This window comes from Neophocaena asiaeorientalis, unplaced genomic scaffold (genome assembly GCF_003031525.2).
Source record: "Neophocaena asiaeorientalis asiaeorientalis breed wild unplaced genomic scaffold, Neophocaena_asiaeorientalis_V1.1 scaffold57, whole genome shotgun sequence".
NCBI classification, from domain to species: Eukaryota; Metazoa; Chordata; class Mammalia; order Artiodactyla; family Phocoenidae; genus Neophocaena; species Neophocaena asiaeorientalis.
In genome coordinates, this window is record NW_020172731.1 from 6,248,023 (window position 1) to 6,271,442 (window position 23,420).

General features: G+C 39.5%; 1 protein-coding gene across 1 annotated transcript in view; it reads left to right on the forward strand.

Annotated features, from left to right (window-relative positions):
• Window positions 1–23,420, forward strand: part of ITGA2 (integrin subunit alpha 2) — a 104,675-nt gene that overhangs the window by 28,119 nt on the left and 53,136 nt on the right. The window contains exons 3-4 of the mRNA XM_024740322.1: window positions 20,122–20,231; window positions 21,839–21,930. Coding sequence (XP_024596090.1) covers window positions 20,122–20,231; window positions 21,839–21,930 — 202 coding nt within the window. The remainder of the gene's footprint in view (window positions 1–20,121; window positions 20,232–21,838; window positions 21,931–23,420) is intronic.

Consider the following 23,420-nt stretch of genomic DNA (forward strand, 5'->3'; position numbering starts at 1 on the left):
TGCAGAGCAGGCGGTCGTGAATAGCTCCAGAGGCATAAGTGCCAACCCCATAGTCAACAGCACGTGTGTGCCTTTAGTGTCACTTGCTATGTTAACTTCCTATTAAAAGCTCATTTTCTGAAAATGAAGCTAAATTTTCTGAAAATTTAGCTTTCTAAAGAAGCTAAATTCTTTAACTTGACATATCTGGTTTTCTTTAATGAACAGTCATCTTTTCACGTTCAGACTACCTGCCCTTTGTTGCAAAACTCTTATATATCCTGGCTGCCCCTTCGCCTCCTGGGAGCAGTTCTCTCAGGGTTACTTGAGATGCGGCCTCCAGGACTTGAAGTCCTAAAATTTCCCACCGGATAAAACATAACTCTCAACTTTTAGGGTGTGAATAATTTTTTTAGTTGACAGGTATAAATTATAGCCCATATTTGATAAGCCAGCAACAGCCCAGTTATTCATTGGAAAGAGTTCTAGTTGAGCTAGGATCTGTCTGGAGCCTTCTGCTGCAAAAGGGAGCATGAATGCTTGTGAGGACCCTCTGTCACCTGGAGAAGGGAACGCTGACTTAGAATGAAGCCAGTAGACAGAAACCAAGGCCTGGGACACGAAAGGGACAGGGTTCCATCCTGACCTCTCTCACTAGCTGGCCCTGCCAAGGTGCCTTGTTTAGAGGGCGGGGATGAGACGATCCAGGTGAGTGGGCTTTCCCGCTCCAGCGCTGGGGTGGCCGTGGGTAGGTCCAGCAGCGTTTACAATCCTGCGGCACAAGGAACATAATCCGAAACTTGGAATCCAGAGTTGCCTGTTTGCTTTGACAATTGGCACCGTGCCCTTCCCCACTCCTAATTTATGACAATTGCACAGACATTATGGGAGTAGCAGATGTGGGAAAGACTGTTTAAACATTAACTTTTCTTCTGATACTAATCAAGTTAACTTCAGGCACAGAAAGTGATTTTACTATGAATTTCTTTAATAAACTGTGAGTGTTCTTCCCTTAGACTTTATATATGTAGGACACACTCACACACACATCCCTTTATTTTTTTTAGTCCCTACTGCCTGTTGTGAAGCTGCTGTCTTGGCAGTGTTTTCCTCTGATCGCTTGGACTTTCTTTACAATCTGTCTTGTTGAGCCCCGACTCTATCTTTCAGCCCTTTCCTGCCTTCTGACAACTAGCTTAGAGCTCTAGTCTGAGTTTTCTTAAATCACACTCCACTATTTTTAAAGTACAACTTTAGCTGTTCCATACGTCCCATTTTTCTAAGAATTTATAGGCATATTTTGCACTGGGATCTACAAGATTTTAACAAAATAATCTTGACTCCTTTGCTAGTTTTATTTATTATACTTTTATTACACTGTGGACTTTTATTCTAAAAACAGTAGTAATACGGCTTTGCAAATTCTTGAAACTTTCCCATGGTCTCCCATGAGCTGGATGACTTTAAAAGCAAGATTACCTCACAAATAGAGCACCAGAGCACTCTACCTGTATGGAAAGCTGTGGTCTCTTCTCCCCTGAGTGAGACCCACAAAAGGTCATTCCACTTTGGAGCCCTCACTTTATACACAGGATGTCCGAATGTAGGTGATGCAATCCTTATCACAAACAGTTACACAAAGGATTGTGATATGTTTAAAGTCATTTCCTGGAATCTTGTGGTGATATGCACTCTTTCTGTTTGTCTCATCTGAGGGCCTGTCCCAAGAACCGTTTGAGCTCATTATATGACTCAAAAACCTTAGGACACTGCAATCACTTGTGTGACAAGGACTGTCTGGGAATTGAGGGTATTTCCAGTTGTAGAAATGTATTTTCTTGTTCTAGTGAGGACTAGTGCATGCTTGTTTTTTAAGAGGAGAAATATAATGAACAAGTGCCATAGCCAAAAAAAAAAAAAACTTCCATCTATATATAGTATAGCTTTTACTTTTTATAAATGTATTTATTTATTTAATTTATTTTGGCTGCATTGGGTCTTCATTGCTGCGCATGGGCTTCCTCAAGATGCATCGAGCAGGGGCTACTATTTGTTGAGGTGCATGGGCTTCTCATTGTGGTGGCTTCTCTTGTTGCAGAGCGAGCTCAGTGGTTGTGGCTCGTGGGCTCAGTAGTTGTGGCTTGCGGGCTCTAGAGCGCAGGCTCAGTAGTTGTGGCACACGGGCTTAGTTGCTCCACGACATGTGGGATCTTCCTGGACCAGGGCTCGAACCCATGTCCCCTGCATTGGCAGGTGGATTCTTAACCACTGAGCCATGAGGGAAGTCCCCATTTTTACTTTTTAATTAAGAAAAATTGTAGTAAAGCATTATGTGTGTTACAAATATAACAGATTGTACAAAATATCTCTTGTAGAGAATTTTAGATAAATAATAAAGAAGTAACATTCAATTCTGCAACAGACATCAAAGATTATGTCGTATAGTACATTGGTAATACCAATACTGGTAAATTCTTTGCCAAACACCTAGTACTCATGATGACTCTTTAAGAGCTTTGTCAAATAATTACCCATTTTACAAATGAGAGGAGAGGAGTGAGACTTAGAAAGCTTTATTAGTTTGCCTAAGTTTACAGAGCTAAGAAGTAATAAGCATAGGGTAGATTAATGCAAACAGAGGTAAGGTGTTCCACGTGGACATATTTTTATAAGCAACCAAGGAAGAAAGTGGCAGAATGTAATTGGCATTTATAAATAATATTTAAATATAATTTTCATGTAAACTTTATAAAGTAAGATAAACTTCATTTAGCATTTTGAATGAAAAATTGTTACAGAAAAGGGTTGCCTGGGATGACAGTTCCCATCTGTCTTTTCATTCTCTCATAGACAGGGATTTGTCATATAAGTCAAGAGCCAGAGCAGAAGGGTTTTACCCTCAGCTTCCCCACCACTAGCTGGGTGACTTTGGGAAAGTCACACAGCCTCTCTAGAGCACAAAGAAAATGCCATCCTGACCAAACCAGAAGTTTTTAGCACCTTGTGAGAGAATAAAACACTTCAAAAACTAAACTACTGTGCACATATGAGGTACTCTCATTAGCTCCTTGTAAAAATATACAGGAGGAAAATCAGGATTTTAAATAACTAGTTCCTCCCCACCTCCCCCCCACTGCCTCATCCTCGGCCATTTCTCATCTGTCACTTTAGCTTTGGTCCATTTCTTCTTCTTCTTGGCCAAGGATGCTATTCTGATCCCTTTTCCAAAATAATCATGTCTTCGTCTTTCATTATGTAGCCTTTAAATGTTAGCCAATATCCTCCTTTATGTCTCTTTCCAAAGGTAAAATTCTCTTGACAGGTTTTCCTGGTAGTGCCATTTAACATACTTATGTTGCTTATTCACAAGGTTTGCTTTTATTTTAAATCCATGACATATGTATTCCTTTCTGTTCTTCCATTACATTTTAGTTATTTTCACCAACTTCTAACTTAGTCATATTTTTGATTCTGCAAAGGCATTAGAAGTCTGACTGTAATATATCCTTGCAGTTTTAAGTTTAAAAAACTTACTGTTAACATTTTTATAACTAATTATTATGCTACTCTCATGTACTTAAACCAACACTATTAATATAGGTATAGAAAGTGGCGTGTTTCCTATCAGCAGTGACTTTCCCTTGGCTGGCAGTAGGGGCAGGGTAAGTAGGGAACCAAGTACCTTTAAGACCCCCATGGACCACTCTAGTGTTGATTCGCCTACCTTTGTCACATCATAGTTGTTAATTTTTTTCCACTAAGTTAAGTTATCTTTATGGCTAATTTTTTTAAATGGTTTGCATTATAGTAGAAAGGGCACTTGAAATGTTCCCTGCTCTGGACACAAATTTGTATGTGTGCCCATAAACATAGGGACACACGTACATGCCCATCTTTTGTGACTTGCATGTGGAATAGATCTGCTCTGGAGTATCTGGAGACCTTCAGTGATCTGTGAAAATCCTCTGTGCCTCACCAGCTAGTCTTATCATTTTAAGCTTTCCTCTGTGTTAATGCCTGAATGTCTGTTTTTAGAATGAGTTCATTCACGATGATGCTGGGACTCACACACACACACCGTCCTGGTGGCTACTTGTCTGAAACTTTTCCATCCACCAACTCCGTCTGAAGAAGGATCTGGTAAATGCTAAGTGGCACAGGTGGAACCTATTTGTTAATTTGCTTAGGGCCCAGGTGACAGGACAGCAGTGAGTAGCTCTCCTGGAAGAGTTCTAAGTCAGCTTAATACGGCAGAAAGAATTGGAGGTTTGCAGTGAACGGGCAGATCTAGACTTTGCTGCCCATCAGACAGAGTCAGTTTCTTTATATGAAAGCAGGAGTAGTCATAATATTTGATCTCACAGAGTATTTATAAGGATCAAAGAAGATCCTTATAATAAAATAAAGGATAAAATGTGCTTTATAAAATGTAAAGTAGTTTACAAATATGGTTGCTTTTCCAGTTCTTAGCATTGATAGCCGTCTGCCAAAGCACCTATTTAAAAGGTACTATCTCATGGGCTTTGATTTATAAAAATGTGTGACCTTAAAAGCATTCCTTTCCTCCCCGCCGGGGCACAAGAATGTGGAATTTATACCATCACAAGACTTTAAATGGACTATTTTGGCTTTTGAGTTTACTTCAGGAAAACTGCATGTTGGATGAGTCAACGTAACAGAATCAGTTTTTATGGATTCAATTGCTTCCAGGGCAAAAGCTACTTTCCAGGATTTTTGTGAGACAGAACAGTAGGCTTAAGATGTTCTAGCAGTAATGAAGTCGGTGGACTTAGCACTGGGGAACTGAAAAACCTTGAGAGTGTAGCCATCCCACTGTTTGAGGAAGTGATCTGGCAGCCACAGAAGTCTGAGGCAACATGATGAGGCCAGGAGACTAAAACTGCCTTTCAACATATGCCAAAGAGTTTAGCTATTAAATTTATAATTGCAGTGTTTCCCAGCCAAGAGCTGAAAATGAACTCTCTTACCCGTCTTCTCCCTTCCTAGAGATGTGAAGTCTTACGGGTGAATTCTTCCCATCACCAGCTCCTTTTATGTTCCAAGCAGGTAGCCATATGGAACTCAGCGGACTCCTTGTGTTGTCAATGGCCTGGAACTAAATATAAGGAATAGTATTTATATTTATAAGCTGTAGGCTTTGAAATTTCTCATCTTAATGTGGATATTATATATAGTAAGCTTCTAATGCCAAACAAAATACCACCATGGATGGCTGATAGACATCTCCAACTGAAAACACCTCCTCCTGACCTTCTGAGTTTCCCTTGCCTCAAAATCTTGCTCTACTGACTGTATCCCCCTTATCTGATGATGGCCACTCGGTTGCTTTTAGTTCTAGCTGAAAACCTTGGGGTCATCCTTTGGGGTTTTTTTTATTATTATTCAAACACTAACCTCTCAAGAAATCCTGCTGGCCCTACCTTCAAAATATATCTGAAATAAGGACACTTGTCACCACCTTCCCTTCTGCCAGCCCCGTAGGAGCCTGGCATCACCTCTTGCCTGTATTATCCCAGGTGCCTTCTAAGCACTTCACCTGTTCTGCCTTTACCCCCATGCAATCATTCTCAACAGAGAAACCTTCAAAATCCTTCTAAAATATGTCAGATCATACCACTACTGTGCTCAAAACACTCCAATGACTTTCTTTCTCATAGTTCACTCAGAGGGAAAACTGAGTCCTTATGATTTCATACAAGGCTCTGCAAGATCTGGGCCCATTAGCAGCATGACCTCATCTCTTACAATTTCTCCCTTGTGCATTCTGGTCCAGCCACAGGGCTTTTGCACTTGCTGTTCCCATAGCCAGGACTATTCCTGGTTCTTACGGTTTTACTCCTTTCCCTCCATCTACTCTTTACTTAAATGTCACCTCAGTGAGGCCTTCCCTGGCCCTCTTAATAAAGATTATAACACCCTCCACCTCACGCTCCTAACTTTATCCTCCTCACTTTTCCCACATAGCACTGATCACTATCACCATATGTTTTACTTACTTATTACACTTATTGTCTGTCTTTTCCCACTTTTCCTCCCTCTGTGAGGCCATAAATTTTTGACTGACTTACTCTCTAATATCTCCCCAGTGCCTAGAATTGAGTCTGGCACACAGTTGGCCTAGCCACCAGGTACAGCGTCACAGATTGTATACTGCACAAGGCCAGGGCACACCATGCATGTGGGAATGGTACCTGCTAGAGCTGTGCAACATGTCAGCCCCCTAAGATCTTAAAAAACATTTATTGAATCAAATAAAACATGCTTTGCCCTAGTCAATATTTTTAAGTGCACCTCTGTCCATAATCTCTGGAAAAGTCTCTAGTATCGAAGGAACGCTTGGAGAGTTTAGGAAATCACAGACCAAAGGAAGATATTTATAACAGCCACCGTAAATACTGTTTACTAACTAAACAAAGTATTTTGAATTCCACTGGAGGTGGGCAGATTGGCTATGTTTTGGAACTCTATATAATCACTATTTTCCCACAAGATAATTGAACAGTAAGTGTTATTTTAAGTAGTCTTGGAAGAATTCCCAGTTTCACTGTAGGAAAAGAGGAGTTTATATCTTGGGATTTTGTTTTGTTTTGAGAATCAACACGCACGACTGTTCACGCAGCTCCTTGTCTGGTTGTGATTAAATTAAATCCGTAACTTCAAAGAGGCTTTGCCACATTTCAGCAGGGTTTACCTACCAACGTATCCTATTCCACACCTTTGTAACATTCTCTCCTGGCATGTTTCTTCCTGCTACAGCTGATTACATAAAATTTTATAGATAAATATATCTGCCTCCCTCATCTTTCTGTCTGATTAATTTGAGAATGTCACAGTTCCCTCGGAGTAACCATGGGTGATGTCATAGCCTTTCCTTGTGAGGGTGAGTTGTCAGGAACAAGGATTTCACTAGGTGCAAGGGAGGAGGAGAATCTACTGGAAACACTGCCAATAAAGGAGGTGAGCAATGGTTTTACAAACATTCTCTGTAGTCACTAGTATGACCTGTGACTTCCTAATGTGGTTCACAGTATTTAAAGAATGAATCATGCATGATGAGGATATCCTTGCTGTTCTTCAGCAGTCACCAAAATGGTCTGGTTACCACTGTCCTCCATTGTTTGGGGTTAAGAGTTCAATATGGCGTAACGCTGCCAGAGATTGATGTGTTCTGTGTGAGAATCTCAGCTCCTTTCATAACTTCCTTGTTAAGGGGCACACAGCTGCACAGATGCTTGCCTTCTCTTCTTCCTGTCTGATGAATGGGGTGTGTGTGGGGGGGTAACTTTCACGGTCATGGTGGAGATGTCATCATCTCCCAGAGCCTCGAGGTTGTCAAATCATGAATTCTGGGAGGGGATAGGAGAGGGTGGGGGGACAGTGTCCAGGGAATGTCGATGGGAAACAGCAAGTGGCCTTTTGAGCTTTCTCACTGAGAAAACAGGTAGCTAGTGGTACAGCTTTACTGCTGGAGGCTCTGAGGAACAAAACGGTTAAATTTTAGGTCAGAAACACTAAACTTTTGTTTCTCAGTGTGTTTCTCTGGAATATGCTGAGGGTGGGTGGGAAAGGTGCACAGTAGAAGCCACGCAAATGGCCACATTTGGGACCATCTGAACATACGCTGCTCTTCCCTGATCCTGTTCCTACTCCTTGATGATTCTGGAGCCCAACCCATCTGTTCAGACAGTTTTCCCAACCTGGGCCCTTTGCCAGGCCTTCTTGCCACCAATCAGAAAGAGAATAAATAGCCTAAGGGTCAAGAGCTTGGGCGTCAGAATCAGTTATGCTTGGCTCTCACGACCTAGGTGAATATGAGTAAGTTGCTTATCTCTCTGTGTCTCAGCGATTCTATATGGAAAATGGAGATAACATAATCTCAGACTCGTTTTGCACAGGAAGTTAATAATGTTCAGAGAGACTCTCATTCAGTACCAGCTGTTGTAAGATTTGCTGTAATTAATATCAATTCCCAGCACGTAAAGGGGCAAAGCCACACTTCCTATTATAGTTTCTTGCTATCAGGTGCCATGTTGTTCCCTACAGACTCCTCAGTCAGCTTTTGTTTAAAAAATAAAGACACAAGTTAGATGCATCATGGATATGTGGAGACTGAATCAGGAACAGCAGACAGAACAGTGACCATATAATGCTTTCCTCTCAACTTGGTGGAGTTTTTTCACCTCTTCTTGTTTGTCTGTTTTTTCTTCAATTTGGACAGAAAGAAATGCTCCTCAATAAAAACAGAACTAAAAATTTTCTACTCAACTTTTCCTCAAGTAAGAGAATTCTCTTAGGTAATAATGTAGAATCAACACAACATTGTAAATCAACTATACTCCAATAAAAATTTTTTAAAAATAATGTAGAATCATCCACTTGTGTTTTCATTCATTTGTTCAACACCTAGTCACTCAGTGCTATAGTCTCAATTCCTAGTCCCCATGAACTTTTCCTCTCTAGGGAGAATTTAGTCAGGAGTCAAGGACTTCCAGGGTAACGTGATGAAAACTGGGACAGGGAAAGCTCAGAGGCTATGAAAGTCTTCAGGAAATCCACCTTGCTCAAATGTGGAAGAACCAGGTGACTTCCTGGAAGAAGTGGTTGTCTAATGGGAGACATAACTAATGAGCAGAATTTCCCAGGCAGGGAACAGCATGTGTGAAGGTTTAGAAGCAAGAACTCAACTCCTCCACCAGATCAGAGTCTAATGCCTAAAATACAGAATTTCAGGAATGTACCAGGAGAAAACAGGGCTGGAAAAGTAAGCAAGGGACAGATTATCTCTTTCTTTCTTTATTAAAGAAATTTTTATTGATGTATAGTTAATTTATAATGTTAGTTTCAGGTGTACAGCTAAGTGATTAAATATGTGTGTGTGTGTGTGTGTGTGTGTGTATGTATATTCTTTTTCAGTCTCTTTCTTTCTTAAATTTTAAGATGTATCCTGCACACAAAGATCAGAGGTAATACTGTGTATTTCCACTATGGAATGAAGACCAGAGATTTGTACAAATGGAGAAAAATCGAGCTGCTGGAAGATAGTTTTTACAATACAGAGTCTTCATAAGTTTCCTAACTTCCCCCGAGTTGTCATGAATTTGAAGAACATCAGATATGTTCAAACATGCACTTCAAATCCTGCTCTATGATCCTCTCCCTCCATTAAAGTGAATATTGGGACTTACTAATAGCCATTATTTCAATCCTATTTCTATTTGTATTTCAGGTATACAGATTGTGGTTCACAATTTTTAAAGGTTATGTTCCATTTATAGTTATTATAAAATATTGACTATATTCCCTGTGTTGTACTATATATCCTTAATAGCTTATTTATTTATACATAGTAATTTGTGCCTCTTAATCCTCTACCCCTATATTGCCCCTCCTCCCTTCCCTCTCTGCACTGGTAACCACTAGTTTGTTCTCTGTATCTGTGAGTCTGTTTCCTTTTTGTTGTATTCACAAGTGTGTTTTACTTTGTAGAGTCCACATAGAAGTGATATCATACAGCATTTGTCTTTCTCTGTCTGACTTATTTCACTAAGCATAATACCCTCCAAGTTCATTCATGTTGTTGCAAATGGCAAAATTTCATTCATTTTTTATGGCTAAATAGTATTATAGTGTGTGTGTGTGTGTGTGTGTGTGTACCACATCGTCTTTATCCATTCATCTGTTGACGGACACTTAGGTTGCTTCCATATCTTGGAAATTGTAAAAAATGCTGATTTGAACATTGGGGTGCACATATCTTTTCAAATTAGTGGGGTATTTTGTTCTTGTTTTTGTTTTTTCCCCAGATAAGTACCCAGAAGTAGAATTGCTGGGTCATATGGTAGTTCTATTTTTAATTTTTTGAGAAACCTCCATACTGTTTTCCATAGTGGCTGCACCAATTTACATTCCCACCAAGAGTGTACGAGGGCTGTCTTTTCTCCGCATCCTCACCAACATTTGTTATTTGTGGTGTTTTTGATGATAGCTATTCTGACAGGTGTGAAGTGCTATTTCATTGTGGTTTTAATTTGCATTTCTCTGATGATTGATGATGTAAAGGATCTTTCCATGTGCCTATTGGCCATCTGTATGTTTTTGGAAAAGCGTTTATTCAGGTCTTCTGCCCTTTTTTTTTTTTTAAACGTCTTTTTTGGAGTATAATTGCTTTACAATGGTGTGTTAGGTGCTGCTGTATAACAAAGTGAATCAGCTATACATATACATATATCCCCATATCCCCTCCCTCTTGCGTCTACCTCCCACCTTCACTATCCCACCCCTCTAGGTAGTCACAAAGCACCGAGCTGATCTCCCTGTGCTATGTGGCTGCTTCCCACTAGCTATCTGTTTTACGTTTGGTAGTGTATATATGTCCACGCCACTCTCTCACTTCATCCCAGCTTACCCTTCCCCCTCCCCGTGTCCTCAAGTCCATTCTCTATGTCTGCGTCTTTATTCCTGTCCTGCCCCTAGGTTCTTCAGAACCATTATTTATTTATTTATTTATTTTTAGATTCCATACATATATGTTAGCTTATGGTAGTTGTTTTTCTCTTTCTGACTTACTTCTCTCTGTATGACAGACTCTAGGTCCATCCACCTCACTACAAATAACTCAATTTCGTTTCTTTTTATAGCTGAATAATATTCCATTGTATATATGTGCCACACCTTCTTTATCCATTCATCTGTCAGTGGAAACTTAGATTGTTTCCATGACCTGGCTATTGTAAATGGTGCTGCAGTGAACAATGTGGTACATGACTCTTTTAGAATTATGGTTTTCTCAGGATATATGCCCAGTAGTGGGATTGCTGGGTCGTATGGTAGTTCTATTTGTAGTTTTTTAAGGAACCTCCATACTGTTCTCCATAGTGGCTGTATCAATTTACATTCCCACCAACAGCGTAGGAGGGTTCCCTTTTCTTCACACCCTCTCCAGCATTTATCGTTTGTAGATTTTTTTTTGATGATGGCCATTCTGACCACTGTGAGGTGATACCTCATTGTAGTTTTGATTTACATTTCTCTAATGATTAGTGATGTTGAGCATCATTTCATGTGTTTGTTGACAATCTGTATATCTTCTTTGGAGAAATGTCTATTTAGCTCTTCTGCCCATTTTTGGATTGGGTTGTTTGTTCTTTGATGTTGAACTGCATGAGCTGCTTGTATATTTTGGAGATTAATCCTTTGTCAGTTGCTTCATTTGCAAATATTTTCTACCATTCTCAGGGTTGTCTTTTCATCTCCTTTATGGTTTCCTTTGCTGTGCAAAAGCTTTTAAATTTCATTAGATCCCATTTGTATATTTTTGTTTTTATTTCCATTTCTCCAGGAGGTGGGTCAAAAAAGATCTTGCTGTGATTTAAGTCATACAGTGTTCTGCCTATATTTTCCTCTAAGAGTTTTATAGTGTCTTACATTTAGGTCTCTAATCCATTTTGAGTTTATTTTTGTGTATGGTGTTAGGGAGTGTTCTAATTTCATTCTTTTACATGTAGCTATCCTGTTTTCCCAGCACCACTTATTGAAGAAGCTTTCTTTTCTCCATTGTATATCCTTGCCTCCTTTGTCAAAGATAAGGTGACCATATGTGGGTGGGTTTATCTCTGGGCTTTCTATCCTGTTCCATTGATCTATATTTCTGTTTTTGTGCCAGTACCATACTGTCTTGATTACTGTAGCTTTGTAGTATAGTCTGAAGTCTGGGAGCCTGATTCCTCGAGCTCCATTTTTCTTTCTCAAGATTGCTTTGGCTATTTGGGATCTTTTGTGTTCCCATGCAAATTGTGTAATTTTTTGTTCTGTTCTGTGAAAAATGCCATTGGTAATTTGATAGGGATTGTACTGAATCCTATAGTATAGTCATTTTCACAATGTTGATTCTTCCAGTCCAAGAACCTGGTATATCTCTCCATCTGTCTGTATCGTCTTTAGTTTCTTTCATCAGTGTCTTACAGTTTTCTGCATACAGGTCTACCTAGATAGGTTTATTCCTAGGTATTTTATTCTTTTTGTTGCAGTGGTAAATGGGAGTGTTCCCTTAATTTCTCTTTCAGATTTTTCATCATTAGTGTGTAGAAATGCAAGAGATTTCTGTGCATTAATTTTGTATCCTTATCAAATTCATTGATAGCTCTAGTAGTTTTCTGGTAACATCTTTAGGATTCTCTGTGAATAGTATCATGTCATCTGCTAAGAGTGACAGTTTTACTTCTTCTTTTCCGATTTGGATTCCTTTAATTTCTTTTTCTTCCCTGATTACCGTGGCTAGGACTTCCAAACTGTGTTGAATAATAGTGGTGAGAGTGGGCAACCTTGTCTTGTTCCTGATCTTAGAGGAAATGGTTTCAGTTTTTCACCATTGAGAATGATGTTGGCTGTGGGTTTGTCATATGTGGCCTTTATTATGTTGAGGTAAGTTCCCCCTATGCCTACTTTCTGGTGGGTTTTTATCATAAATGGGTGTTTAATTTTGTCAAAAGCTTTTTCTGCATCTATTGAGATGATCATATGCTTTTTCTCCTTCAATTTTGTTAATATGGTTTATCACATTGATTGATTTGCATATATTGAAGAATCCTTGCATTCCTGGGATAAACCCCACTTGATCATGGTGTATGATCCTTTTAGTGTGCTGTTGGATTCTGTTTGCTAGCATTTTGTTGAGGATTTTTGCACCTATGTTCATCAGTGCTATGGGCCTGTAGTTGTCGTTCTTTTGTGACATCTTTGTCTGGTTTTCGTATCAGGGTAATGGTGACCTCATTGAATGAGTTTGAGAGTGTTCCTCACTCTGCTCTATTTTGGAAGAGTTTGAGAAGGATAGGTATTAGCTCTTCTCTAAATGTTTGATAAAATTGGCCTGTGAAGCTATCTGGTCCTGGGCTTTTGTTTGTTGGAAGATTTTTAATCATAGTTTCAATTTCAGTGCTTGTGATTGGTCTGTTTATATTTTCTATTTCTTCCTGCTTCAGTCTCAGAAGATTGTGCTTTTCTAAGAATTTGTCCATTTCTTCCAGGTTATCCCTTTTATTGGCATTTAGTAGCTTGTAGTAATCTCTCATGATCCTTTGTATTCCTGCAGTGTCAGTTGTTACTTCTCCTTATTCATTTCTAATTCTGTTGATTTGAGTCTTTTCCCTTTTTGTCTTGATGAGCCTGGCTAATGGTCTATCAGTCTTCTTTATCTTCTCAGAGAACCAACTTTTAGTTTTATTGACCTTTGCTATCGTTTCCTTCATTTCATTTTCATTTATTTCTGATCTGATCTTTATGACTTCTTTCCTTGGGCTAACTTTGGGGTTTTTTTGGTTCTTCTTTCTCTAATTGCTTTAGGTGTAAGTTTAGGTTATTTATTTGAGATTTTTCTTGTTTTTTGAGGTAGGATTGTATTGCTATATACTTCCCTCTTAGAACTGCTTTTGCTGCATCCCATAGGTGTTGGTTGTTGTGTTTTCATTGTCATTTGTTTCTAGATATATTTTGATTTCCTCAGTGACCTCTTGGTTATTTAGTAGTGTATGGTTTAGCCTCCATGTGTTTGTATTTTTTACAGTTCTTTTCCTGTAATTGATATCTTGGCTCATAGCGTTGCGGTCAGAAAAGATACTTGATACGATTTCAATTTTCTTAAATTTACCAAGGCTTGATTTGTGACCCAATATATGATCTGTCCTGGAGAATGTTCCTTGAGCACTTGAGAAAAATATGTATTCTGTTTTTTTTTTTGGATGGAATGTCCTATAAATATCAGTTAAGTCCATCTTTTTTAATGTATCATTTAAGCCTTGTGTTTCCTTATTTATTTTCATTTTGGATGATCTGTCCATGGGTGAAAGTGGGGTGTTAAAGTCCCCTACTTTGAATGTGTTACTGTTGATTTCCCCTTTTATGGCTGTTAGCATTTGCCTTATGTATTGAGGTGCTCCTATGTTGGGTGCATAAACATTTACAATTGTTATATCTTCTTCTTGGATTGATCCCTTGATCATTATTTAGTGTCCTTGTCTCTTGTAATAGTCTTTGTTTTAAAGTCTATTTTGTCTGATATGAGAATTGCTACTCCAGCTTTCTTTTGATTTCCATTTGCATGGAATATCTTTTTCCATCCCCCCACTTTAAGTCTCTATGTGTCCCTACGTCTGAGGTGGGTCTCTTGTACACAGCATATATATGGGTCTTGTTTTTTGTATGCATTCAGCCAGTCTGTGTCTTTTGGTTGAAGCATTTAATCTGTTTGCCTTAAGGTAATTAACCATATGTATGTTCCTATTACCGTTTTCTTAATTGTTTTTGGTTTGTTGTTGTAGGTCTTTTCCTTCTCTTGTGTTTCTTGCCTAGAGAAGTTCCTTTAGCATTTGTTGTAAAGCTGCTTTGGTGGTGCTGAATTCTCTTAGCTTTTGCTTGTTTGTAAAAGTTTTAATTTCTCCATCAAATCTGAACGAGATCCTTGCTGGGTAGAGTAATCTTGGTTGTACGTTTTTCCCTTTCATCACTTTAAATATGTCCTACCACTCCCTTCTGGCTTGTAGAGCTTCTCCTGAAAGATCAGCTCTTAACATTATGGGGATTCCCTTGTATGCTATTTGTTGGTTTTCCCTTGCTGCTTTTAATATTTTCTCTTTGTATTTAATTTTTGATAGTTTGATTACTATGTGTCTTGGCATGTTTCTCCTTGGATTTATCCTGTATGGGACTCTGTACTTCCTGGACTTGATTGACTATTTCCTTTCCCATATTAGGGAAGTTTTCAACTATAATCTCTTCACAATATTTTCTCAGTCCTTTTCTTTTTCACTTCATCTTCTGGGACCCCTATAACTGGAATGTTGGTGCATTTAATGTTGTCCCAGTGGTCTCCGAGACTGCCCTAAATTCTTTTCATTCTTCTTCTTTATTCTGCTCTGCAGTAGTTATTTCCACTATTTTATCATCCAGGTCACTTATCCATTCTTCTGCCTCAGTTATTCTGCTATTGATTCCTTCTAGAGAATTTTTAATTTCATTTATTGTGTTGTTCATCATTGTTTGTTTGCTCTTTAGTTCTTCTAGGTCCCTGTTAAAATGTTTCTTGTATTTTCTCCATTCTATTTCCAAGATTTTGCATCATCTTTACTATCATTACTCTGAATTCTTTTTCAGGTAGACTGCATATTTTTTCTTCATTTGTTTGGTGGGTTTTTACCTTGCTCCTTCATCTGCTGTGTATTTCTCTGTCTTCTTAATTTGCTTAACTTACTGTGTTTGGGGTTTCCTTTTAACAGGCTACAAGTTCATAGTTCCCATTGTTTTTGGTGTCTGCCCCCAGTGGGTAAGTTTGGTTAAGTGGGCTGTGTAGGCTTCCTGGTAGAGGGGACTGGTGCTTGTGTTCTGATGGGTGAGTCTGGATCTTGTCTTTCTGGTGGGCAGGACCACGTCCAGTGGTGTGTTTTGGGGTGTCTGTGACCTTATTATGATTTTAGGCAGCCTCTCTGCTAATGGGTGGTGTTGTGTTCCTGTCTTGATAGTTGTTTGGCATGGGATATCCAGCACTGGAGCTTACTGATTGTTGAGTGGAGCTGGGTCTTAGCATTGAGATGGAGATCTCTGGGAGAATTCTCACCAATTGACATTATGAGGGGCCAGGAAGTCTCTGGTGGATCCTGAACTTGGCTCTCCCCCCTCAGAGGCTCAGGCCTGACACCTGGGTGGAACACTAAGACCCTGTCAGCCACACAGCTCAGAAGAAAAGGGAGAAAAGAAATAAAAAAGAAAGAAAGAAAAAATAAAAATAAAGTTATTAAAATAAAAAAATTATTTAAATAAATTAAAAAGAAAAAAGAGCAACCAATCCCACAAACAAATCCACCAATGATAACAAGCACTAAAAACTATACTAAAAAGAAATGGACAGAAAGAACCCTAGGACAGATGGTAAAAGCAAACCTATACAGACAAAATCACACAAGGAAGTGTACACATACACAATAACAAAAAGAAAAAGAAAAAAATATATACATATATATATATAAAAAAGAAGAGAGCAAACAAATCAATAAACAAATCTACCAATGATAATAAGCTGTAAATACTAAACTAAGATAAACATAAAAGTAGATACAAATTAGACACAGAAAGCAAACTCCAAGTCTACAGTTGCTCCCAAAGTCCACCGCCTCAGTTTTGGGATGATTCGTTGTCTATTCAGGTATTCCACAGGTGCAGGGTACATAAAGTTGATTGTGGAGATTTAATCCGCTGCCCCTGATGCTGCATGGAGAGATTTCCCTTTCTCTTCTTTGTTCGCACAGCTCCTGGGGTTCAGTTTTGGATTTCCCCCTGCCTCTGCAGGTAGGTCGCCCTTTGGCATCTGTTCTTCACCCAGACAGGAGGGTGTTAAAGGAGCAATGATTCCGGGGCTCTGGCTCACTCAGGCCAGGGGAAGGGAGGGGTATGGTAGTTATAACTGGAATGCAGGGTGAGCCTGCAGTGGCAGAGGCTGGCGAGACATTGCAACAGCCTGAGGAACGCTGTGTGTTCTCCCAGGGAAGTTGTCCGTGGATCACGGAACGCTGGCAATGGCGGGCTGCATAGGCTCCCAGGACGGGAGGTGTGGATAGTGACCCGTGCTTGCACATAGGCTTCTTGGTGGCTGCAGCAGCAGCGTTAGTATTTCATGCCCGTCTCTGGTGTCCACGCTGATAGCCGTGGCTCATGCCTGTCTCTGGGGTTCATTTAGGCGGTGCTCTGAATCCCCTCTCCTCGCACACCCTGAAACAATGGTCTCTTGCCTCTTAGGCAAATCCAGACTTTTCCCCAGACTCCCTCCTGGCTAGCTGTGGTGCACTAGCACCCTTCAGACTGTGTTCATGCAGCCACCCCCAGTCCCGTCCCTGGGATCTGACCTCCGAAGCCCGAGCCTCAGCTCCCAGCCCCCACCCGAGCCAGCCGTTGAGCAGACAAGTCTTTCAGGTTGGTGAGTGCCGGTCGGCACTGATCCTCTGTGCGGGAATCTGTCCACTTTGCCCTCTGCACCCCTGTTGCTGCGCTCTCCTCCATGACTCCGAAGCTTCCCCCCCTGCCCACCCTCCATCCCCACCAGTGAAGGGGCTTCCTAGTGTGTGGAAACTTTTCCTCCTTCACGGCTCCCTCCCACTGGTGCAAGTCCCGTCCCTATCCTTTTGTCTCTGTTTTTTCTTTTGCCCTACCCAGGTATGTGGGAAGTTTCTTGCCTTTTGGGAAGTCTGAGGTCTTCTGCAAGCATTCAGTAGGTGTTCTGTAGGAGTTGTTCCACGTGTAGGTATATTTTTGATGTAGTTATGGAAGGAAGGTGATCTCCACGTCTTTCTCCTCCACCATCTTGACGTTCCTCCCTCCCCTTTTTTTTTATTGTTTTTTTTTCTTTGATGTTGAGTTGTATGAGCTGTTTATATATTTTGTATATTAACCCCTTATCAGTCTTATCATCTGTAAATATTTTCTCCCATTCGGTAGGTTGTCTTTTTGTTTTGTTGATGATTTCTATAAGCAGTATTTTAACAGGTAAATTAGGTAAAGTATCTGCTCAGAAGAAGACAAAAACTTTCAACTCTAACCTTAATCAAAGTTTGCTGTTTTAAAGTATTCTAGGAACTTCCCGGGTGGTCCAGTGGTAAAGAATCTGCCTTCCAATGCAGGGGACGCACGTTCAGTCCCTGGTTGGGGAACTAAGATCCCACATGCAGCCAGGCAACTAAGCACTTGTGCCACAACTACTGAGCTTGTGTACCTCAACAAGAGAGCCTGCGTGCTGCAAACCACAGAGCCCATGCACCCTGGAGCCTGCACACCACAACTAGAGAGAGAAAACCCACACGGCACAACTAGAGAGAAGCCTGTGCACCGCAATGAAAAGCCCACGCGCTGTAACGAAAGATCCTGAATGCCTCAGCAAAGACCTCGTGTGCCAGAACTAAGAACTGACACAGCCAAAAAACTAAAGAAAATAAATAAAACGAATATTCAAAAAAAGTATTCTAGAATGCTGTGTAAAATATTATTTTGAAAATAATTGTATAAGATGAATAAGGGGAGAAGACTATTACTGAATCATTAACTCTCTTTCAAAATAATTTGTATTTTCCTCTTTCCATGATTGTTCATAGTGTTCCCTCTGTTAAGAATGCTGACTACCAGCCTCATCCTTTGATGTCCATTTTTTTTTTTTTTTTCGGTACGCAGGCCTCTCGCTGTTGTGGCCTCTCCCGTTGCGGAGCACAGGCTCCAGACGCGCAGGCTCAGGGGCCATGGCTCACGGGCCCAGCCGCTCCGCGGCATGTGGGATCTTCCCGGACCGGGGCACGAACCCGTGCCCCCTGCATCGGCAGGCGGGCTCTCAACCACTGCACCACCAGGGAAGCCCTGATGTCCATTTTTGCTTCCTTAGACCATTTTACTTTTTTTCAGGAAGGGGAACTTATTCATATCTTTCTACTCATTTGTATGATTATTATTTTGTTTTGTTTTGTTTTGTTTTGCGGTACATGGGCTTCTCACTGCTGTGGCCTCTCCTGTTGCGGAGCACAGGCTCCGGACGCGCAGGCTCAGCGGCCATGGCTCACGGGCCCAGCCGCTCTGCGGCATGTGGGATCTTCCCGGACCAGGGCACGAACCCGTGTCCCCTGCGTCGGCAGGTGGACTCTCAACCACTGCGCCACCAGGGAAGCCCTGTATGATTATTATTTTACTTGTTATGTATTTTAAACAGTTTTACTAAGTTAGTAGAAATGTACCTTAGACTTTTTTTATCCACTGTAGCACTTAATTGGGCACATGTTGTTTAATCAGTAATGTTAAAATATTTAGACAGAAGCCTCATGAAAGAATTTTTTTTTTTTTTTTTTGGCGGTGTGCGGGCCTCTCACTGCTGTGGCCTCTCCCGTTGTGGAGCACAGGCTCCGGACGCGCAGGCTCAGCGGCCGTGGCTCACGGGCCCAGCCGCTCCGCGACACGTGGGATCCTCCCGGACCGGGGCGCGAACCCGTGTTCCCTGCATCGGCAGGCGGACTCAACCACTGCACCACCAGGGAAGCCCGACATGAAAGAATTTAAGTTTCATAGATCAATAATCTAATCCTTCCCAACTTTGACAAGGAAAAAATGTTCAGTCAAATATGCTTCCTTAGTCACTGGATGCTGCTGAGTAACATACAGGAGTTTCTAAAGATCAGGCTGTTACATGGACTCTTTCTGTCCATTCTTCTGTGGCCAGAAATGTCGAGTGAGTGGTTCTACAGAGAAATGCATAGTCTCTTACTGGAAAAACTCTGTCGGAAGTGAACTAACCAAAGGGAAGATGTTAGCACCCGTCTCTGACCTCAGTGTTCTGTATTCCGGCTATAAACATGATACACATAAGGAGAGCCCCACAGTACACTTGCTCTTTATTTTTGCTGAGGATTCCCTTTTATAGACAGTAAGCATAAAGCCATTTAGATAGCTCATCTGCTCCCTAAATAACATATAAAAGTGCTTAGGGCATAGAAAGCACTGGACAAATGTTAGTTTTCACTTCAGCTTTTAGTATCGTTTCATTCTTTAGAGCTATGCTGACCAAAGAGCCACTGGCCGCCCATGGGTACTGAACACTCGAAATATTACTTGTCTACATTGATATGTGCTCAAAATATACACACTGAATTTCAAACACTTAGTGTGGAAAAAAGGATATCAAATAGCTAATTAATAACTTTAATATTGATTGCATGCTAGTGTGGATATATTGAGTTAAATAAAATATATTATTTAAGTTAATTTCACCTGTTGCTTTTTTGTTTTATTAATGTGGCCACTAGAAAACTTAAAATTACATATGTGCCCACATTTATGGCTTGCATTATATTTCTGTTGGACAGAACTGCTTTAGAGAGACCTCCCAGGTGTGTGGCAAGACAGCTGTACTGTAGATGTTCATCAAGGATCTTGATCAGCTAAGCGGAAAAGAAGGAGAGCAAATTATAGCTGAGCAAATAGAAACTGTTCACTTATTAAAAATTTAAATTTGTTTTTTTTTTTTTTACTGTTTTGTGGTCAGCTTTATCTTTAAGAAACTATAGCTAACACTTTATGTCTAATGGAAAATAAAATCCCTATTTCTAGGTTACTGGTTGGTTCACCATGGAGTGGCTTTCCTGAGAACCGAATGGGAGATGTGTATAAATGTCCTGTTGATCTATCCACCACTGCATGTGAAAAACTGAATTTGCAAAGTAAGTTATAATTAGCAATGTGATTATTTTACACATAACAAAATCTCATTTGTTACATACCCAGCTGAAAAATAACAACAAAACCAATCATAGTTTTGTGTTTAAGGAATATAGACAACTTTTGTTGCCTTTATGTCTGTAGTCATATGGGGCCCAGCTGTATTCAAATTTCCAACACAGTTTGATGACCTGATTAAGAAAGATGGATGCACGGGAAACGTGCTGCCTCCTGGGCCATCTATCCCCAGACTGTGGACTGGTTTCCACTGACATGTAGGATTATTTTGCTGGTTACTTATAGAAATCTGAGACTATCCATACTTCTCTCCCTCCTCAAAACAAACCATTAAGTATAGAAACATCAGTACTAGGGCTGATTTTGGGCGTGCCGAGGAACACTATTTCTGGTCATGTCTAAATGATTTCATTCTACTAAAAAAAATTCACAGTTTGGAATTCTTTGTAATTGTTTGCAATTGGTGTTTTAATTATCCACAAGAGTAGACCTCTCTTTCCAGAAGTTAAGTAGTGAAGGAGAATTGGGAAAATAGTTTGATAAGGTAGCAGGATTAAGAGACAATTTTTCTAATAAAAAAGAGATGATCCTATTTGTAGCGAGAGTGGAAGGAGGCAATAAAAAGGGAGTGACTACTGGTCAAGAATAAAGTTAACTGGATGGAATTAATGTCTCTGGTACCTGGGAAAATGAGTCTGAGGAAGAATGCTCTCTTCTCTGAAACGCAAAGGAAAGAGAGAAGTCAGAATTCTAGAAGGACCTTTAGGTAAAGATGAGAGAAGTTGAGATTATCCTTCAAGTGTGATTATCTTCTTTGCAGTAGAGAGTGATGGGATCTGGGCTGAGTTTGGAGGCTTGAGAAGAAGGGTGAAGTTTTAAAACAGGTATCCTGGGAAATGGGGAATAAACTATATAATAAAACTTTTGAATACTCACCCCTTATATATATATTTATTATTTTAGAAATTTTATGCATATGTATATATACATATGAGCAGATTACTTAGCATAATTTATGTGTATACACATATACATAAACAGCGTAGTTTTATGTATATGTATACCTATATGTGTATATATATATGTATACACCTTGGCAGAGATTAGAGGATATGAGAAAATAATGATATTATTGAGAAGAATTTCAGTGTTCAGTAGCTCAAGAATGGATACAGCAGATGATGCCCTATTTGAGTGGGAGAGAGAAGGTTGGAGAGATTTATCTATTATTCTACATGCTAGTGTCATGATTTCCTTTTAAAGTTCATTCACTATTGCTTTGAGCCAGATTCTACCATACGGCATTCTTTGATAACACTTTAAGGATATTTTTTTCCAATCCAGAATAAAGCTTTAGCTGGAGCCACCATGACCTTTTCAGACTCCACCCCCTAGGATCACATTCTGCAGATGTGATCACATATTTAAATGAGCTGCCAGATCACTGAAGGCATCTCATTTCCATACACTTCATTATATAACACGAGCACTAAATTCAATGCTACATGTAAACCTGAGTGTACATTGAAAAAAAATGGCTTTAAATAAATGATGGTTTAACCACTCTTAAAAATCTTCTCCCCTTTGAAAGCTTCCACGAGTATTTCCAACGTTACTGAGATGAAAACCAACATGAGCCTTGGCTTGACACTGACAAGGAACGTGGGTACGGGAGGATTTCTTGTGAGTGTTTACTTTTCAAATCCTCATTCCTCTCAAGAAAGTATGAAGTCAGTGTCTTCTCACCATCCCTCCTAGCAAGCCAGATCTTGAGATTTAAATGTTTGAGCTTGATTTTGGATAAGACATGCTAGATGGAGAGCCAACATGAAAGAACAATATGTTGATATGTAGACGTCTTAAGATATTTAGTAAAACCATTGCCACAGAATGTTTTGGAAAAAGGGATCAGAAGGAACATCGATTCTTTACCCTTGGAAAATGTGCTTTGTATTTGTTGATAACAGCAGAATTCTAGCTCTCATTTCTCCTTCCTGTAGGAACATTCAGGATAGGTACTGCAAATTCAGAAAGTAGGTTTCAAAGCTATAAAGTACTGTTATTTTTAATCGTTTCTGATAATCATTGACCAATCTGATATTATTTAAGGCATGGCTTGATCTCATCTTATTTCATGTTAATGGGTACTCTCATTTAGTTTCTAGAAAGCTGTGAAAAGACCACCACAAATCAGTAAAAGAGATTGCCTTATTTAACAAGAGGTCTGGGGACAATTAATTGGTGAATAACTTGCATATCCAAATATACTTCTGAGTGAATTAAAAAGTTAATATAAAAAACTAGAAGAAAATGGAAGTTTTCTGAAAGAGAGAATAATTCCTGAGCTTGGGACTAACAAAAAAATAACATAGAAAACTGTTGAAAAGATGCAACTGTAAAAAAGTGAAAACCATCACACACCAAAAAAAAAAAAAAAAAGTGTTTAAAGGCAAACAAAAACCCAGTCTCATTTGACATTTCTGCCAGTCCATGTAGGTGTAACCTAGTTGTATAGCCCTGTTAAAATAGTCTTAGAAAGTTTACTTTAACTTTACATTGGTTATGACATGCTACATTGATATGCTAACTTAAAAGCCTGGGTGTATAACCAGGTTGCTCTAAAAATGTAATCAATTTTGAACAATATCATTCTATTTTTACTGAGACATATTAGAGAGACCTTGGTACCACTAACTGAATTAAGTGTTGCTTATAATATGTGTTAGATCAATGCATAAATGAATATTGCAATAAATCTTCCTGGTTTATGATCTTCTGAAATCTTTATCATAAGGTTGCTTTTGTCTTTTTTTTTTAAAGTTGAATAAGTTAAGAAAGAAAAACATTAAGATACAGGGATTATAGAATGTGCTTCAAAGTTTTTAGTCTAACTTCAGATTTTTAATGTGTAACTATAGATTTTTATATGCAAAATAAAACATTTTGTAAATCTTATTTATAAAATAAAATTGCAAGAGAATTTGAGAGATTAACAGTCAGTGTAGCAAGTAGAAGGAAGGAGGGAGGGAGGGAAAGAGAAAAAAAAAAAAAGAAAAAAGCCAAAGTCTTCTTTCCGTACCTAAAAGGTCAAAATCTTAAGATACTCTGTGGAAAAGACTGACAATCATCACATTTTTTTTTTTTTTTTTTTTAACCTTTTTAATTTCTGGGTT